We start from the raw sequence: 19456 nt of genomic DNA on the forward strand, positions 1-19456 counted from the left end.
AGGTGACCAGGTCAACAGGGAGGACAAATCCTCAGCCGCCAGCGCCGCTGCCCATGCAAGGGCGCTGCCAGTCAGTCTCGGCAGTAACACCGAGGAAGGCTGTTCGCTCCTTCTCAGGCTGTAGGCTGGCAGAGCTGGCACTGCGGCCGGCCGGGAAGGACGTCGCTCTGCCCTGGGGCTGCAGCGAGCACAGCCGCCCCCCGCCCACGCCGCCTGCCCCCCGGCTGTGAACAAGACCCCTCCTGACGAAGGGGGGAGCGAGCGCCCTTAAGACAGGCCGGGGGCACCAGCAGCACCGGGACGCTGGTAACAGCTCGGGGCGCCCACCCCAGCGGCGTCTCGAGCGGAACCACCACAGGGGCCACCCGCCTGCTGAGGGGACACGGGTGTCACACGGGGGCCGGGGACCCACAGCCCGCGGGCCTGGCCCTGCCCGCCCGCCCAGGCTCCAGCCATTCCCAGCTGCCTCCCAGGCGCTCCTGGCAGGGGAGCTGCGGCCTAGCCAGAGACAGAGCCCGCCCCATCGCACACAGGGACGGGACACGGTCGCCATAGCGACAGCGATCCCCCAGCAGGCACCGCGCCATCCTGGGGACGCCCGGAGCGCTAGAGTGTTACACGCTGGGCGCCGAAATGTCATCACGCTGCTAACGTACGGCCAGGTGGCGGCTAGTAACCCGGAAGTGTTGCCATGGCGGCAGCTGCGGACCCGCTCGGCAGCCTGGTCTCGGTGCTGGAGTCGTACCGCGGCCGCGACCGAGTGGTGCGTGACGGGGTCCGGGCCCCGCTCACCGGGGCGGCAGGGTTTACGGGGGGGCGGTCGGGTTACCGAGGGGAGACGTGGGGCACACCACACACTGGGCCGTACCGGGGCTGCGCTCTCTAACCCCCCTTCCCCCCCAGATCCGGACCCTGTGCTATGGCTGCCAGCTGGCCGGGGGGGTCCTGGCCCGGAAAAGCCCCACGGAGTCCGAGATGGGCAGGAGGCTCCTGACTGTGTCAGCCCAGCTGAGCCACTGCCGGACGGTGCTGCGCCTCTTCGATGATCTCGCCATGCTCGCCTACAGCCGCCAGTATGGGCTGGGTGCCAAGGTAACCAGCCCCCTTCTGCCCCAGGCATGGGCCCCCCTTCTCCCCTGCGATCAGGGACAGACCGGACGCTCTGTGCAGCGCGACATCCAAGGGCCCAATCCTGCAAAATGCTGCCCTCTCCCCACGCTGCTGACTGAGGAGGAGGCGCCTGCGGGGGCTGGAGGCCAGCTCGATACCTAGGCAGCTGGTCCCCGTGTAGGCTTGGGCCTGCTGTGCAGCATTAGCTAAGTTCTAATGACCTCTCCTGTGCTCAGAGGCCTCAGCTACCAACATATTCCTCTGAAGCATTTGTATTCTTTATTTGAATTGTGGTGTCCCCCATTGGGAACAGACCCTGTGCACCAAGTGCTGTACAAACGCCCAGGAAGACATGAGCCCTGTTGCCCTTGGCAGCTCACATGCTAAGAAATCTTTACAGTTTTCTATGGCTGTGCTAAGATACAGTGGAGTTTCAAAGTGAATGTTACAGACAGGCTAGTTCTTAGGCTCACTTTCTCAAACTTGCAAACTGCTCTGTTCACTAAAATGTATTTTGGACTAAGCACACTCCAAGAAATGGTATTGATAAACTTCACCGTTCTTTGTATTTCAAGACAAATACAGGCTTCTCCTGTAACTGCTATAGAAGTGCAAGCAACTTCAGAAGTGTGGGTCCCTGGCCTAGCTGCCTGAGGGGATTGTTAAAGGGCTGTGGAGGTCTCTGGTTCCAATCCAGCCTTCACTTCCAAGGCCTATCTCTACCCTACCCATCATGTCTCAATAGCAAAAGGTTGACTTCTACCTCCCATTGGCTTATAATGCCAGCCTTCCTCACCCACTTGTTACATTTTCAAACAAACACCTTCCTGTTTTCTCCCATGTTGCCCCTCACATGGAAGAAACTCTCTGTAAACTTAAAGCTACCTCATTCTCCACCTTCAAATCTCCCCTTAAAACTCTTCTCTGACATGATGCCTACAAAAAACTTGACAGCAGTTAGATCAGTGGTGTGCTGAGACCACGGTCTATCATATTGACCAATAGCGTCTCATTATTTCCTTTTACTCCACTTCTGTCTCTATCCATTGTTTCTTTCCATATTCTTAGATCGTAAGCTCCTTGGGGCAAGGTCCATACTTTTCTTCTGTCTGTACAGCGCCTAGCACTGTGGGCTCCATAATATAAATAATAACAGAATGGCAGCCTCCAGGGCTCTCGCTCCCTCACTTTTCATCATCATGAAATGTATTTTTTTAAACAACAAAATAGGGTGGGAGCAAAAACCTTGCTGGCTTTTGTGGAGATTCCTGCAGAGATGTCCCTTGCTGGCTCAGCTGAGAGTCCCTGCTTGATGAATATTCATCAGAAACTGCAAGTTCATTGCCGTATGCTGGATATAAAATACAGGATATGTTAGTGATGTGCCTTGTTTTCATTCTCCGTTCTCAGAAAGAAGCTAAGCTTGTTCTTAGGGCTGCAAGGAAGCTGGATTAGCACTGCTGCTGCAAGGTGCAGTGTACAGACTAACCTGTGGTGTCTAGAAAGCAGCCACTATTAAGTTCTTGCCTGTCTCTGTGCTACAGGAAGAAGATGCCATTGTCCGCTGGCTCTCTGTCCTCAGTAACCTGGCTGATCAGCTCTACTACCCCTGTGAGCACATAGCATGGGCTGCCGATGCTGATGTTATTCGCACAAACTCACACAAGTGGTGGACATTAAGCACAGCTTTCTGGGGGCTCTCCCTAGTCCTGGGCATTGTACGGTAATGTTCACTAGATGCAGCTCTTAAAAGGGTATGAGGGGAATGCTATTTCCACTTCTGGGGCCTAGCAGAAAGGCTTACTGGCCACAGATCTTAGGAGGGGCTCTGGCTGTTCCTGGGGGCTGGGCAATGGTAACACTGTGGTTTTGGATTATCTACTAACCTTGTTGTTACTCTTCTGAAGTTTTAACTCCTCAGAATCAGAAGCCTTGGCGTCCATCTTCAGAAGGAAGCTGTGCTATTTGTAACAGACACTCTGGAAACTAAGAGGATTCTGAGTGATCCTAAAATATAGTGCTAGAAATCCTCCTAGCCTGTAGGTTATGGGTAAATCCTTAGCGGTGACTATTACCATCTTGCTAACTAATCATGAGACTTTTCTAGTCCAGAGACAGTCTTCTGAGCCACCCACTAGGATGAAAAAATAAATGTCTTCCTCACCTCTCAATGTATTCCTTGCTGTAGGGGAAGAGGCAAATAAAAATTTCCCAGTCTGAGCTAAAGTTCTGCCTTAAAAGGGGCCTGCAAAAGTATGGGGGGAAGGAGATGGGACTGATGCACTTTTTTTTTTGACTGCCATATGATGAGTGGAGGCCTGGAAGATTTTAAGTTTTCTTCACCTTCTGTTTTACACTAGAGATTCAGTTCTTGTATATGCTATTTTGAGGAAGACTGAGCTAGCACATCTGCTGTTTCCAGAGTAAAAACATAACCAGAAATGCATCTCTTCTTCTTCTGACAATACAAACCCTTTCAAATGGTTTTCTTTTTTTCTGACACCTAAAGGACACACATCCTTCCAGCCCCACCCAGTTTGTAGGTCACCTTTATGTGAGCTGTTTCCTCGTTACATTGTTTATCCCATCTAGTGAAACAGCAAACGGGAAAAATAGTTCAGTTTCCAACACAAGCGAATGAAGCCAAGTGGGAAAACATGGGAACCCTGAAGTTAGAGCCCTTCCCTTCTGTTAGCCAGATGTTTAGCTGGTAAATATGTTTCAATTGTAAACTGAATTGGACTCTTACTATAAAATTATCTCAAGATAGTTTTGCCCCATTTCCTTTTTTCTTGCTGCAGTAAGTGAATCCTCTAGTCTTCACATTAAGAGTTAATTTTCTGCTGTTACCACTTAAGAAAGTGTTCTTGGAGTCATTGTGGATAATTCTCTGAAAACATCTGCTTTAATGTGTGGCAGCTGTCAAAAAGACTAACAGAATGTTAGGAACCATTAGGAAAGGGATAGATAATAAGACAGAAAACATCATAATGCCACTTAATAAATCCATAGTATGGCTGCACCTTGAATAGTGTATGCAGATCTGGCCACCTCATCTCCAAAAATATATATTAGAATTAGAAGAAGTTCAGAGATGGGCAACAGAAATGATGAAGGGTATGGAACAGCTTCCATATGAGAAGAGATTCAAAAGACAGACTGTTCAGCTTGGAAAAGAGACAACAAAGGGAGGATATGATAGAGGTCTATAAAATCATGAATGGTGTAGAAAAAGTGAATAAGGAAGTGTTATTTACTGCTTCACATAACACACAAAACAGGGTCACCTTCAGTGAAATTAATAAGCTGCTGGTTTATAACAAACAGCCTGAAGTACTTCTTCCTGCAATGCTAGGGTTGCCAATTTTGGTTGGACATATTCCTGGAAGTTTCATCACATGACAATTTTTAATTAAAGATTAATCTTTAATTCCTGGAGACTCCAGGACAATCCTGGAGGGCTGGCGAGCCTACGCAATGCACAGTCAACCTGTGGAATGTGTTGCCAGGGGATGTTGTGAAGGCCAAAAGTATAACTAGGTTAAAAAAATAATTAGATAAAATCATGGAGTATGGTCCATTAGTGGCTATTAGCCAAGATGGTCAGGGATACAACCCCATACTCTGAGTGTCCCTAAACCTCTGACTGCTAGAAGCTGGGCGTGGCTGACAGGGATGAATCACTTGATAAATTACCTTTTTCCATTCACTCCTGGAGTGTCCAGCACCAAGCCACTGGCAAAGGACAGAACTGGGCAAGACGGCCCATTGATCTGACGTAGTATGGCCGTAATTATGTTCTTATGCATTAGTAAAATCAAACTTTCCACATTATTCTCCTTCCCACATGGAGAAGGAAGAATTCTCTGAGTTATAGTTAGGGGCTGAAGCCCTATTACTTACCCAGCAGTAAACCCTGATCTAAGATGGGAGCTACATTAATCCATACGATTTTAAAAGGGCATTTTTTACTCCAGCTAGATTGAGTAGCTTGAACGTTACTCCAGCTGCTTGCTCCATGTAGAAGCCTTGGTGGCAGATTCAGACAAACTTCCTCTGCAAAATAAGCTGCAAGCAACGTTACAGCTATGAAGGACATCAGAAACTTCTCTCCCCGATAGGGCACCAGCAATTGTTTTTGCTGCATGATAGATGGTATTTTAAAAAAATCTTCACTAAGGACAGTTTATTGTCCCTGGCCTTTTTATTCTATATTCCTTACATTATTTAGAAGCCCAAAGTTCAGGTAAATCTAGAAAAATTTGTACCAAGCTTAGAATTTAGTTTTGATCAGACTGGCAAGAAAGAAATTGAGCTCTTGAGAGGGAGAGCACCATGTTGCTTTTGATCTAGCCCAAGGCTAAACCCCTGTAGCTTATCATGGTTGTAGAACAGTGCTTTTCCATGCCTGTAGGCAATAAAGCTTGTTATAACAAGGATGCTTCTACCCATGGCAAAGACTAGTGCTAGCATTTGGTGGTTCTTATTAAGCTGGACCCTTAGCATTCAGGGGATGATGGTGTCAGAGTCTCTCTTGGTCACAGACAGCTTGGACTCTTATTGTCATCTCTCTCTTGTTTTCAGGTCTCTCAGAATTCTGTTTCAGCTAAGAAGGAAGCTGAGAAATTGCACTGGGTATGATATCTGTCCTATGTAATATAGTCATTTTAACACATACTCCTTATCGCCTGATGTAGCTCACCCAAGGTGACACTAATTATTACTTATCAATCTCAAATGAGGACGCCTATACACAGAAACTTGGTTACTGATAATTGATCAGTTAACATTTCCTGAGAAGATGCTTCTCAGCCTCTATGTCTACTTTATAATTTTGCACAATACACATTAGTGTTTCCTAAATCCTTCTTCTATTATCTGGTCTCACTGGCTTCCCAAATGTAAATGTGGATCAGGAGAAGGGGCACAGCTATTGCTGTAGATACCAAATGAGCTGGAATTAATCCCCTTGTGACATATCTGATGCTCTGTTAAGTAATGCTATGCCTTTGAGGTTAGTAAGATATAGGACCAAAAGCAGGTGTCCTTGCGATGAAAGAGAGGATGCTCACCTTCCAGAGGTGAGGTGGGGGAGGTGTAATGGATATCATTGTGATTCAGTGGTACAGGCAGGAGAATACTACTCCAAGCAGATGTCGAATTTTCAGAGAAAAGAACAGGCCATTTGAACTGCTGTTCAGCAGAGAACTTCTAGGATTTGTTGCAATAATTTTGAGTCTATTGGGCAGATGGTGCAAGGAATAGCCACTGATAGATTTACAGATGTAAATACATCCTCCTGTTCATGCTTGAATCATTTGTTCTGATACTTTTCCTCTCTGAAAGTCACTGCACACATCATGGGTATTTCAGCCATGTGACTCTGCCAGAGTCCCTAGTGGCAGACTGGAGGATAGATACATTTCTGCCTTTTTCTCCCCACAGTGAATCCTTGGAGCAGAGTCAAAAGGAAATGGACACCCAGGTGAAATCTGAAGTCTTGAGCATCCTCAGCAGTATGGCAGATCTCTCCAATGCTGTCCACTGGCTGCCTCCAGGATTTCTTTGGGCTGGACAGTTTCCTCCATGGCTAGTGGGTCTCATGGGGACCATATCTTCCCTGATTAGTGTCTACCAAACATCTGTAGGGGCAGTTTCTGGGGCTGTGTGAACCATGGGGTCAGCTTCAGGAGGCTAAGTTTTTTGTGGGTAAAGTAGGAATGCTTCCAGTTACGGATCAGTGCAGCATGTAATTAGAATGTGATCAGAAAGTCTCTGTAATGTTATTAGTTAGGGTTAATGTGTTTTTAGCTCTTCCTCATCAGGGCAGGAATCTTTTAACTGCGTCCTCTGTATAGGGAGAAATCTCAGCTCTGATCGATATGCTCTGTGGTATGAGGGCAAATGAAATGGTGATTATCATTAGGAGAGACTGACTTTGAGGATTTCCAAAAGATGGGAGAAATTAAATCAGGGACAGCAAGTGACTTCTTTCATTTTGTCCCCACAGCCCCAAAAGGTGGGGATGTCACCTCCCTTGTTGTCTTGAACATGAGACAAGTCTGGGAACTCATTATGGGGTGGGGAAATGGACACAATTATGACTTGTGAAACTCCAAGGAGAGTACTCCACAAACTCATCCTCTTGCTCTGATCTTATTTAAGCATTCCTGAGAGATGCCAGGAGCTGTAAAAGAACATGCCAAGTACCTGTCAGTTTCCAAATTGCCTTGGCCAGTGCAGCCACAGCCAGGGACATCTGATCTGAAGTGGGTTTTGCTTGTCTTCGGTCTATGGAGATGTTGTTTCTCCTGTCAAATATCCTGGCCCTAGGCCCCCAGGTCAGAGCTGCTCGCTACAAAACAGAAGCAGATGTTTAAAGGGTCTGTTTTCATGGCAGTCTATTGTTCAGGCCACATGTGATATGGTGAAGAGCTAGTTATCAGTATCTTAGGTAGCCCTTTATGTTAGCAATGGAAACCTTTTGCCTGTACTGGTCAAGTCCAGTGCACCTTCAGATGCTGTCACCTGGAACATCAGCCACGCTATGGAGTTCTCCAGTGGGTGCTCTTCTGTCAGGCTCCACCCCAATCAACAAACTTTCTTAAAAAAATAATCAAATACATATTTCATATCCTTGTAATGGATCAACTGACTGAATGCTAAGATCAGAGTTTGCACCAAAGGTCATATTTACAATTATTTCTCTGGCAGTGCCAGTAATAAAGGAAGTGAACACTACAAAGCATAGCCTGAGGATTTGATCATTACTGTTCAGAGCTGGAGAGAAACTCTTCTTATCTGGCTTTTGCTGGTTCCAAGCTGCTCTGAAACAGCAGAATATATTATGGCTGAAGCTGTACTGTGTTAGCTAAACCTGCCCAAGGACAGGCACAGACTGTCCCTTACCTAACCTTCCATCACAGGGGATTTTTTCATGGCCTCCATGCTGATGTATTGGAGATATATTGCTTGGGCTATGCTGCTCACCTGCTTGTTCCGAGAGGTGCTTAATCTCCCATGTAGAACATTAACGTACAGTATCAATAAAGCACACATTAAATGTATTAAGAACTGGCTGACAGATCTCAGAGTAGTTGTCAGTGAGGAATCATCATCAACTGGGGTGTTTTTAGTGGGAAACAGCAGGGATTGGCGCTAAGCCCAAAGCTATTCAACAGTTGTTATATTTACTTCCAGATGAAGATAAATCACTGCTGACAAAATTTGCAGATGACCCAAAGATTGGCAGACTGATTAATAATGATGAGAACAGGGCAGTCACATGGAGTGATCTGGCTGGATTGCTTGGTAAATTTGGCTTAGCCACACAAAATGCATTTTAATATAGCCCAATGCAAAGTTCTGCATCTCCAAAAAAGGAAGGCAGGTCATACTCGCAGAATGGACTGCTTTCTGGAGAAAATGCTCAAGAAAATTATAGAGAAAGACTTAAAGAATTCAATTTGTTTAGCTTATCAAAATGAAGATTGAGAGGTGACTTGATTACAGTGTCTAGGTATTTCACCAGGAGAAAATACCAGACACTAAAGTGTCTCTAGTGGAGCAAGTCAGAACAAGAACCAATGGTTAGAAGCTGAGGCCAGACAAATTAAAATTGGAATAAGGAACAAATTTTTAACAGTGAGCACGATTAACCATTGGAACAAGCTACCAAGGGCAGAGTTGGGTTCTCCAGCTCTAGTTCTCTTCAAATCAACACTGGCTGCCTTTCTGAAAGTTATGATTTAGCCAAACAAGTTACAGCTCAGTACAGGGTAACTAGGTGAAATTAATGGGCTATAATATCCAGGAGAGCAGACTAGGTGAGCTAATGGTTCTTTCTGGACTTAAACTCTATGAACATGCAGATGCCACTATCACATACCAGCCTTCTGGGAAGTTCGCCTCTGAGTTCACCTTATTTTCTGCATGATTGCTTGCCTGGCTCATCCTGCTACCATGTGGGGATTGGCATGGAGGAAGCATGTTGCTGGACTTGGCTCAGCACTTGCTGTCACTGACTGACAGGAAACAAAGCATCTGGTCAAGACACCAAACTGCCGAGCATCAGCAAGAGAAGCACAAGAGCCTTGTCTGGACAAGGCTTTTCTTTCTTCCCTGCCTGCATCACTGGTCTCAGACCTTCCAGTGCACTCCAACTGGATGGATGACCTGAGTAACCCTGCTTCTGGGCCAGTGTTGTTCCCTTGAAGTGGGTGGGTAAGTGGCATCCCCTGTACTTGGCTGCAGTAACCATACTTAAACACATCAGCGCTTTACTGCTACTATCAGATTGGCCACTTTTCACCACATGAGAATGTTTTACTGCTGCTTTCTTGTACACATGCTTGTCGTGTCCAGCAGTGGGCAACAGCACAGATACTATAGCACTGAGCCAAGGGGAAAGAGGTGCGTTATCTTAATGCAGATTAAGCATGGTTTAAACCAGTTTAGGTGTCTGTAACTGGAGTCCTAATATCATGGACCAGTTCTGAAATGGTAAAGGCTACTTTCTGAATTAGTTCTGGCCCCAGCTATGACCCCTTTCTAGAATGGTTAGAATTTACCATAAAGTAATGCTTCCTTTAACTATTTATCACTTACTGGTTAGGCAGCTATTGCTTGCTGCAGAGATTGTCCAGCCCTGCACTTGCTCCAGCTCAACTGCTCTTATTTGCACACCGAATGTCCCCACAAGTGATTTGAAGGCAGAGTCACTGACTGGTGAACGTCTCTCTCCACCACAGAACGAGCCTGAGAAAGAGTAATACATTTTCCCCTTCTGCAGCAGCCACTGGGCCTTTGTTCCCATTCAGTCCCTGTTCTACCACATTACAGGAAAGCATGTTTGCTGTGCAATGGGAGTTTTTAACTGATTCGTTGGCCACGGCCCTGCTGTCAGTGAGCTAGGAGCTGGAAGGGCTCCAATCAGCCACTCTGAGCTTTATATTGCGTGACTGATAGTGATGGCTCAGACCCATGGCTCATGTGTTTATGGCCCTTTATCAGTGAGACCCAGTGAACATCTCTGCTCACTGAGGGCCAGCTCTATCAATAACACTGCCCACATAGGAAACATAACAACATCCTGCTCTGAAACTGCAAGTGGAGAGGTTCAGAGGCCATGCAGCTTTCAGATACGGTCTTCAAGGCCAGGGTTGGTGAGCCCTGATGTGGCAAATGCCCTTCCCCTTCTCTGTTAGTACTGGGGAGACGCAGTGCTTTCCAACGGTGGAACTCAAAGCACTTCCCAAAGGGGAGGTGAGTGTAATGAGGCCCCCGCCCGCTCTTTCCAGGCGCGGAGCCGGTTATGTGTTCGTTCCTTCGGACATAAGGCAGCTTTGCACTTCCAAACGGGCTGGGCTGGTGCACTTTCGCACCAGGGCTGCCTGTCCCGACTCCGCCCATTACAGGTACGCTCCGGTAGCAGCAAAGCGCCCGCGTCAGGCCTGCTGGCAGACTCCGCTCTTCGGGCACATGGACAAGGTGAAGGGGGGAGCCCGGCAGCAGCACGCCCCAGCGCCTGGGTCTATGGACGTGGCTCAGGCTACGGCAGGAACGGACAGACATGTAGACGCTGCAGCTTGGGCTCCTTCTCCAGCGCTCACCCCCCCCCCCCAGCACCCCCCCCGCCTTGTCTCCAGCGCTCAACCCCCCCCAGTCTCCAGCGCTCAACCCCCCCCCAGCACCCCCCTCCCTGGTCCCCAGCGCTCAACCCCCGTCTCCAGCACCTCCCCCCCGGTCCCCAGCGCTCAACCCCCCTCCCTGGTCCCCAGCGCTCAACCCCCCCCCTCCCGGCACCCCCCTCCCTGGTCCCCAGCGCTCAACCCCCCCCCCCCGGCACCCCCCTCCCTGGTCCCCAGCGCTCAACCCCCCCCCCGGCACCCCCCTCCCTGGTCCCCAGCGCCAAGGCCTCTGGCGGTGGGCCGGCGGCCGGGCTCCGGGGTGCAGGGTCGCTGAGGCCGAACCGGAGCGGCCGTGCGCGGCTTGGCAGGCTCCAGCCTCCGGGCTACGTGGTGCCGCAGGGGGACGGGACGGGCCCGCGCGGGGAGCAAGGGCGGGGCCCCCCTGGGAGGGGCAGGTGCCGGGCCCCCCAGACAGGCCCGCAGGGGGGCGTGGGGGGCCGCTGACGGGCGGGGGGCCCGGGCCGGGCGCTCTGCTCCCGGCGCCCCAGGGCAGCCCTCCCCCACAGGCGCCAGGCCGCCGGGGTCCACGCCCAGGCCGGGGCGCCGGGCTGGAGCCGGACGCCTGGGTTCTTTGCTGGGCCGGGCCCTGCGCGCAGCCCCGCCCGCGCCGGCCCTGGGAGCGCGCATGCGCCGCGGCGAGGCCACGCAGGGTGTCGGGCGCCGATTGGCTCAGGGCGCTGCATCTCAATGAGGGGGCGGGGCGGGCGGCTCGGGAAGGACGCGAGGCGGGCGGCGGCGGCCCAGAGTCGCGGAGCGCGGGTGAGGGGCGCAGCGGGCGCGTCCCGGGCCGCCGGTGAGTGCGCGGGGAGGGGGGAGCAGGGCCCTGCGCGGGTCACGTGACTCCCGTGTCGGGCCCCCGCCAGGGACCTGGCTCCGTCCGCTGCCCCACGGCTGGGCCGGCCGCTGCGCCCGGGCCGGGGTCCCCCGCGGGGCTCGGGCCCGGCGCTGCTCCGGGGGCAGCCGCCTGCCCGCGGCGCCCGCTCAAAGGGCAGAGCCGGCCCCGGCGCCCGCCCCACGAGCCGCCCCCGCGCCGCGTCCCGCCCGGCCTGTGCCCCCGCCGCGCCCCGCAGCCCCGGGTTCGTGCGGCCCCGCGCGAAACGCGCCGTGCGGAAGGGTCCGGTTGCTTTGACTGCTCCAGCCGGGCCCCCCCTTAGCGACGCCGGGCCCCCCCCCAGCCGGGCCCCCCCATAGCGGCGCCGGCCCCCCCCCAGCCGCTCCCCCCCTTAGCGGCGCCGCGCCCCCTCCCCCAGCCGGGCCCCCCCTTTAGCGACGCCGGGCCCCCCCCTTTAGCGGCGCCAGGCCCCCTCCCCCAGCCGGGCCCCCCCCTTTAGCGGCGCCGGGGCCCCCCCGGTCTCTCGGGGGCTGCCCCCCGGCTGGGGCAGGAGGCGGCTTCGTGCCTCGCTGGCTCGTGCAGGGCCCCGGGCCTGTTTCACGCCCCGGGCCACTGAAGTGGGGCAGCCTCTGCAAACCCCACCTTAGCCCCCCACGGCCGTCTCCCGGGAGGCCCGGAGTTACTGTGTGGGGGGGAGTTCTGTTCTAGTTTTGAGGGGAAGGAGGAGACTGGACCGGGAGAGCCTGCTGCCCACGGGGGGTGGGGAGCGAGAGGGGCTCTGCCTGGGGTTGTGTAGTTTTCCTCTCAGGGTCTTTTCTCGAGTTGCACATTGCGTAGCTGGAACTTTACCAACACAACCTTCGGGCCCTGCAGCCCCTTGTCGCGTTCATGCTAAACGCAGCCCTTGAGCCCTTTGCCAGCTCGCACGTTGGCTGCGCTGACTGTTTTCCTGGAACCCCCCCGATTCACTTTCTTCTCATCCTGGGACTTGGGCTACTTCACTGAACCCAACTTCTCAACACAGCCTAGCGGTTTCGCTCTCTCCTGTGCTCTCCAGGAGCTGACATGGGTGGAGTGGCACTTAGTTGCAGGAGTGTGAGCCTGCTGGAGAGCCGCCTGGGGGAGGCAGGAGAGAAACAGGTGGGGATTTTCTTACTGGAGCCCAGGGTCACGGCTGTTTTCCTTTCAGACTAGCTTTGTGACCATGTCCGTCAGCAATCACGAGAACCGGAAGTCCCGCTCCAGCTCCGGCTCCATGAACATCCAGCTCTTCCACAAGCCGGGCCATGCCGACAGCCTCCTGACCCAGCTCAATGTGCTGCGTAAGCGGCATCTCTTCACCGACGTGGTGCTGCGGGCGGGGAACCAAGCCTTCCACTGCCACCGGGCTGTGCTGGCCTCCTGCAGTCGGTACTTCGATGCCATGTTCAACGGGGGGCTGAAGGAAAGCAAAGATACGGAAGTCAACTTCCACAATTCCCTGCACCCGGAGGTGCTGGAGCTGCTGCTGGACTACATCTACTCAGCCCGGGTGCTGATCAACGAGGAGAACGCGGAGTCCCTGCTGGAGGCTGGGGACATGCTGCAGTTCCAGGACATCTGCGAAGCCTCGGCCGACTTTCTGGAGAAAAACCTGCACCCAGCCAACTGCCTGAACATGCTGCTGCTGTCCTACGCCCACTGCTGCGAGAGGCTCCTGGAGCTGTCCTGGAGGATGGCGCTGGCCAACTTCACGTCTCTCTACCAGACAGACGACTTCCTGCAGCTGCCCAAAGACAAGCTGCTGGAGCTGGTGGAGAGTGAGGAGCTGGAGGTGGAGGACGAGAGCCTGGTGTATGAGGCTGTCATGGGCTGGATCCGGTATGACTTGCCGCAGCGGCACGGGGACTTGCCAGAGCTGTTGCGCTCAGTCCGTCTGGCCCTCCTGCCGGAATCTTACCTGCGGAACCAGGTGGCCGCCGAGGAGCTGGTGACCAGCCACAAGCTGGGAGGGGAGATCGTGGCCGACGCCGTGCGCTGCAAGATGAAGATCCTTCAGAATGATGGGCTGGTGACGGGTTTCTGTGCCCAGCCTCGGAAGGTCAACCAGGCCCTGCTGCTGCTCGGGGGCCAGACGTTTGTGTGTGACAAAATCTACGTGGTTGACCGTCAAACCAGTAAGATAATCCCCCTCACCGACATCCCAAGCCCGCGCAAGGAGTGCAGCGCCTGTGCCCTCGGCTGCAAAGTGTACGTCACTGGCGGTAAGGGCTCCGAGAACAGTGCCTCCAAAGACGTCTGGGTTTACGACACTCTCCACGATGAGTGGGCAAAAGCCACGCCCATGCTGGTGGCCCGGTTTGGCCATGGCTCTGCTGAGCTGGACCAATGTCTCTATGTGGTCGGAGGCCACACAGCAGTGAGCGGCTCCTTCCCAGCTTCGCCCTCCGTCTCTCTCAAGCAGGTCGAACACTATGACCCGCAGTCGGACAAGTGGTCCCTGGTAGCCCCTCTCCGGGAGGGCGTGAGCAACGCTGCTGTGGTGGGGGCCAAAATGAAGCTGTTTGTCTTTGGTGGCACCAGCGTGAACCAGGAGAAGCTGCCCAAAGTGCAGTGCTTCGACCCTGGCCAGAACCGCTGGACGGTGCCTGCCAGTTGTCCCCAGCCCTGGCGCTACACGGCTGCCGCCGTAGTGGGCAACCACGTGATTGTGATCGGGGGAGACACAGAGTTCTCGGCCAGCTCCGCGTACCGCTTCCACAGTGACACCTACCAGTGGTCCAAATTCGATGACGTGACTGCTAAACGCATCAGCTGTCGCGCTGTCACATCTGGAAACAGGCTCTATGTGGTAGGAGGCTATTGCGGGGCCCAGCGCTGCAAAACTCTGGACTGCTACGACCCCTCCTCCGACACCTGGAGCAGTGTCACTACAGTGCCCTACTCCCTCATCCCCACCGCCTTCGTCAGCACTTGGAAATACCTGTCTGCCTGAGCCTCGCTCCGGGACTGGAACGGTAAGTCCTTACCCTTCACACTAACCCCCTGGGACCTCCCTGCTCCAGCAGGGCACAGAAGCAGACAGGTTAACCTTCCAGGCTGAGAGATGTTGGCATGGCTTCTCTAGCGAGGGCTGCCTGCTGGGAGAGGGAGCTCTGTCCTGGCTCAAGTTCTCTACCCAGCAGCCTCGCAGTCAAACCCCAGCTTTCAGACTGCATTTGCAGGTGACATGGAAGACCCCAACCAGTGAAGGAGGAAGAGTCCCTCTAGGCCGTAGGGTATTAGAGAGAGGAGGGCTGTATACATAACTGGATGGGGAGAATGCTCCATCTGGCATCTCAGCACTTCCCCAGAGTCCTATCCTATGTGAAACCTTTGGGGAATGCTGTTGGCAGATGGGATTTGATGTCCACGGTATGGGACAGCCCGGCTTGCTGATCACTACGTTATCATGGGGCAACTCCAAGTCTGCCTGCAACAAACGGCAGGAGCCCAAAGATAGAGCTGGTTGCCATAAATAACAGCGTGGTTTGTTTTAGCACAGACTCCTCACGGTGCCAGGGTCAGTCTGCCAGGGACACTCAAATAGCAGTCACTTATGGGGATAGGAGAGCCGGTGCCAGACGAAGATTACAGCTGGGATTTAGTCCCAGTATGGCTTGTAATTGCATTTGTAAGACAAGCCCTGTCTACATATAAACACAGGGTCTCTTCCTTCTAATTATCTGCTGGTCCCATTCATGCCACTTACCTCCTGCTGCAGGAGCTATTAATTTAAAAAAAGTTGTAACAGGAATTAACCCTCTCTGGACTCTCTCTCAGTGGAGTTGGTGCCAAAGTGGGACAAATCGTGAGGCCTTTCATTCTGCTTCTCTTACCCATGATCCTGTGTCTGGATGAGTTTGTTAAATACAGCCAAATATTCCCTGTACATAAGAATGGCCATACTGGGTCAGACCAAACATCTATCAAGCCCAGTATCCTGTCCTCTGACAGTGGCCAATGGCAGATGCCCCAGAGGGAATGAACAGGCAGGTTAACCTCAAGTGATCCATGCCCTGTCACCCAATCCCAGCTTCTGGCAAACAGAAGCTAGGGACACCATCTCTGCCCATCCTGGCTAATAGCCATTGATGGATCTATCCTCCATGAATCTATCTAGCTCCCTTTTGAACCCTGTTATAGTACTGGCCTTCACAACACCCTCTGGCAAGGAGTTCCAGAGGTTGACAGTGTGTTCCATGAAAAAATACTTTGTGTTTGTTTTAAACCTGCTACCTATTAATTTCATTTGGTGGCCCCTTGTTCTTGTATTATGAGAAGGAGTAAATAACACTTCCTTATTTACTTTCTCTATACCATTTATGATTTTATAGACCTTTGTCATATCTCCTCTTAGTCGGCTCTTTTCCAAGCTGAAAAGTCCCAAGTTTTATTAATCTCTCCTCATACGGAAGCCATTTTATACCCCTAATCATTTTTGTTGCCCCTTTTCTGAACCTCCTCCAATTCCAATCTATCTTTTTAGAGAAGGGGCGAACGCATCTGCACGCAGATGTAAAATCCTGTGCCTTACAGGACATACCTTTTTGGATGCAGGCAGGCTTGCTGCAGAAGGCCAGGTTGAGGGGCGTGGACTCACCTTTCCCAGTGCTTAATTTGTAATGAAAGAGGTGCTGGAGCTTAAGCAATGTTTTTTTTTACATTCATAACTGATGCAGCAAGCCCTGAGGTGCTGGGGCTCAGCCCTGGCAAGCCCTGGCACAAATTAAGCCCTGACCTTGCCTCAGTTTCTGTTCCCAGCAAATGGTTCTGGTTTCATTGCTTAGCGTTCTCACGACAACCCCTTCTGAGTTACAGGTTTCACCAGAAGCAACAAGTTTCATGTTCCACTTCACCAAGAATCCGCACGCAAGACCTGGGCAGTAGAGCACAACCTGTCAATCATTGGGGTGCCCCACAATCCAATGGACATGGAACCCATCAGCACCAGGTGTGCAGGGCAGGACAGTCCCCTTTGGTGTCAAATAACTGGCTGCAAAGTCACAATGGTTTCGGGGGGCTTAGGATAGATTCTAAAGGGAGCTTGGTGGGCAAAGCTCCAGCCAGGCTGGCTGCCCAGCTCTCCCTTGAGATGCTGATGTGGAAGGACAGATTTTCCATTCTTGCCCTTACATGCAAGGGATCTCCCAGCAGGAGCTGCGGGGATGTAGTCTGTTTCCTTTACAGACATTGTCACTTTTTTCAGTGCAGGCCTAAGAAGCGAGGACCCCTTCGTGTTTCCCACAGCTGCCCCTGCACTGCCAGTAACGCGTGCCGTCACCAGGATCTGCAGCACTTTGGGAGGCAGGTGGCTGTTTCACAGCTGCGAGTGAGCAAACCGGTATTTCTGATGGAACTATTGTTCACTGCCAGGGACAGAGCAAGATTCCTAACCAGGAGCAGCTGGCCTCTGGGTTCTGTCGCAGCACCAGTGACAAGTGCATGAAATGTCTTAACACTTTGTCAAGGGCCCGTGAGCTGGTTCTGTACAATGTTTTTTATATGGCAGCCTGGAGCTGCTTCAATAAACCCTAATGAAACCCACCGCCTCTTGAGGTTGTTGCTCAAATAGCTGCACGCCTAATTAGGGTTCTTCTCTCACACTCGCCAGCTGGCCCCATAGATGGCGTTTAGAGGGGAAGGGTGTTCTTAGAGCAATTGCACAGTCCAAACCTTGTGCTGATGGGACTGGCACCCACAGCATGTCCTGGCATGGACAGGTCACACATTCACCTTCCTTCTCTGATGGACTCAGGGGAAAGCTCTCTCCCTCCTACATGCGAGAGAAGCTATTACCTGCCTTTCACACATAGTGCCTCGCATGGTTCTTTTCCTGATGGCTGGGCAGAGTGGAGGGAGGAGACGTGCTAAGAGCTAATGCTTTCCTATTGCAGTGCCACACTCCTGGGCACTGGAAGGAAATACAGCATTTAGGGGCTGTGCGAACATGGCTGCTCAGTGCCCTGCCAAAATCGCTTCTGGTTCCTTTTAAAATGTCTGTTTGCATTCAAGACGAGTGATTGCCTTGAACGGGCTTCATATGATCTCAGGCCATTTCTGTATCACGGGTGCCCCTGGGGCACTCCAGTTGGCGTGCAGTGGAGGAGGGAACAAAAGGCTGCCCTGGCTGCAAGAGGTGGCACCAGCTGGGAGGCTCTTTCCAGGGACAGCCAGCCCTCTGCTACACCGTGGACCTGACCAGGGTCCAAACCACCATTGCAGACAGCTGTAGGAATGCTCGAGCCCAACCCCTGGCATGGAATGCGAGCAAAACATATTAGCCAACTGTGGGCAGCAGGTACCAGTGCTTGTGACAAAGCCTTTCTCCCAAGAACAAGCACCTCTGCAGCAGGGCTTCGCTCAATGTCAGAGCACCGAAGTAGCAGGGGTAGAACCCCACCGCGCAGGGCTGCCCCTTCCCACAGGCTGAGCTTTCCATCCCAGCTGCACAGCCTGGGGCTGGGTGGAGCTCCGACAGCTCCTGTTAAAACCCAGCTCCTTGCAGGACTCTAGTTTGCATCAGCAACCAAAGTCGGCTCCCAAAGGAGCCGCTGTGCTGGCTGCACGTGCAGAAGCGTCTAAGAACAGCACTGTTTGGCTGAAACTTCTCTCGTTTCCCCTCGCTCGGTCTCCTGCAGCAGAGTCAGCTCTGGGGCCTGCTGCCGCCAGCGATTTGAGTCTGGAGCTGCAGCCTGCTATGAAGATTTGGGCTGAAGTTTGGAAACACCAGAACTTGTTCACAGGAAGCAAACTGTACGTGCAATCCAGTGTCTGACTGTCGGGGAGAAGCGCCGTTTGGGTTTGAACCTTCATTTGTTTTCAGGCTGACAAGCTAAAAGTCAACATCACCGGCTGAGCCCAGCCCCTGGACAGGCAGAGAGCCTGGCGTGAAAGGGAGGAAGGGCTGCCGTTGGCAGGTAGAGCTGATGCAGTTTCTGCAAGCTCGTCCCCTGAGCCACAGTCTAGTTTAGGGCTCCTGCCGCCCACTTGTGCACCAGGGTTCCTCTCCCCGTAACATTTACTCACACTGAGCCTCCTCCTACGCTCCTGCTGAGCCTGCGGCACAGCTGGGGGGCCAGGCGCAAGGTAGGGAGAGGAGCCGGCAGCTCCATCCGGGGGAGAGCCTGCTTGAAACGCAGTGACATGAGGGCTGCAGCTCTCTGCACCTGCCGGCTCTGCCATTGAGCAGTGCAGGCAGGCATGTACCAATGGTGTTTCACAAAGGGGGAAACTGAGGCCTCAGCTCACAAAGCCAGACAGCTGGAGAGCTGGGGCTAGAACCCAGCAGGGTTGCCTCCCTTTCCTTATCTAATCTCAGCTGTTACTGAGCAGGAAGTGTCTCCTTCCCCTTTAAACCAGCGGCTGCTTTCAAGGGGCAGGCAAAGTCCAACTTGACTCCAATAAACTCAACACTCAAGGTTTCATTCATGGCTGTTTGTGTAGCCCCTGTTTTGTTCACGCTGCCAGGCAACGGAGCTCTGGTTCTCAGCCACCTCCCGCTTTTGCAACAAGGACAACCTTGGTTTTGCTGCTACAGCACCACTGAGTCTCCATCTGCTTCCTGCCCGTGGCGCTGGGATGTTATCTGAGCTCCGGGCATAGCGTTTTTCTTTGAGGGTCCCTTGCGCTGGAGCCTTCATAAGCATCCGCGAGTCATTTCCCCGCCTTGCACTACCTTTAGAGCAAACTCTGCCTCTCATGGGGAAAGGGCACCAGCTGCCTCCTCCATGTCTGGATCCGTTTGCTCAGCAAAGGGCCCTGGCTGCTGTGTAATAAAGACCAAGAAACTGCCGTGAGTTGCTCT

General features: G+C 52.7%; 1 protein-coding gene across 8 annotated transcripts; it reads left to right on the forward strand.

Moving 5' to 3' along the window:
* The first annotated feature begins 646 nt into the window (after positions 1 to 646).
* Positions 647 to 17209, forward strand: PEX11G (peroxisomal biogenesis factor 11 gamma). 8 transcript variants are annotated; one of them, XM_074939174.1, is made up of 5 exons: positions 647 to 763; positions 904 to 1092; positions 2655 to 2833; positions 5695 to 5745; positions 6556 to 8161. In XM_074939174.1, exons 1-5 carry the CDS (start codon positions 692 to 694, stop codon positions 6779 to 6781), a joined length of 717 nt encoding a protein of 238 aa, XP_074795275.1. In that variant the 5' UTR covers positions 647 to 691; the 3' UTR covers positions 6782 to 8161. The 8 variants fall into 8 exon arrangements, 6 of the variants coding, with proteins under 6 accessions (XP_074795275.1, XP_074795276.1, XP_074795271.1 ...); XM_074939175.1 differs by lacking the exons at positions 2655 to 2833; positions 5695 to 5745; positions 6556 to 8161 and adding exons at positions 12821 to 14627; positions 16864 to 17208; XR_012636254.1 differs by lacking the exons at positions 647 to 763; positions 904 to 1092; positions 2655 to 2833; positions 5695 to 5745; positions 6556 to 8161 and adding exons at positions 10551 to 10599; positions 12821 to 14627; positions 16471 to 16603; positions 16859 to 17209.
* The last annotated feature ends 2247 nt before the right edge of the window (positions 17210 to 19456 follow it).

Source organism: Natator depressus, chromosome 25 (genome assembly GCF_965152275.1).
Source record: "Natator depressus isolate rNatDep1 chromosome 25, rNatDep2.hap1, whole genome shotgun sequence".
In the NCBI taxonomy this organism is placed as follows: Eukaryota; Metazoa; Chordata; order Testudines; family Cheloniidae; genus Natator; species Natator depressus.

Coding starts and splice junctions, on each gene's coding strand:
- PEX11G (XM_074939175.1), top strand. CDS start 692: ATGGCGGCAGCTGCGGACCCGCTCGGCAGCCTGGTCTCGGTGCTGGAG. Junction 764..903: donor ACCGCGGCCGCGACCGAGTG/GTGCGTGACGGG, acceptor CTTCCCCCCCAG/ATCCGGACCCTGTGCTATGG. Junction 1,093..12,820: donor AGTATGGGCTGGGTGCCAAG/GTAACCAGCCCC, acceptor TTTTCCTTTCAG/ACTAGCTTTGTGACCATGTC.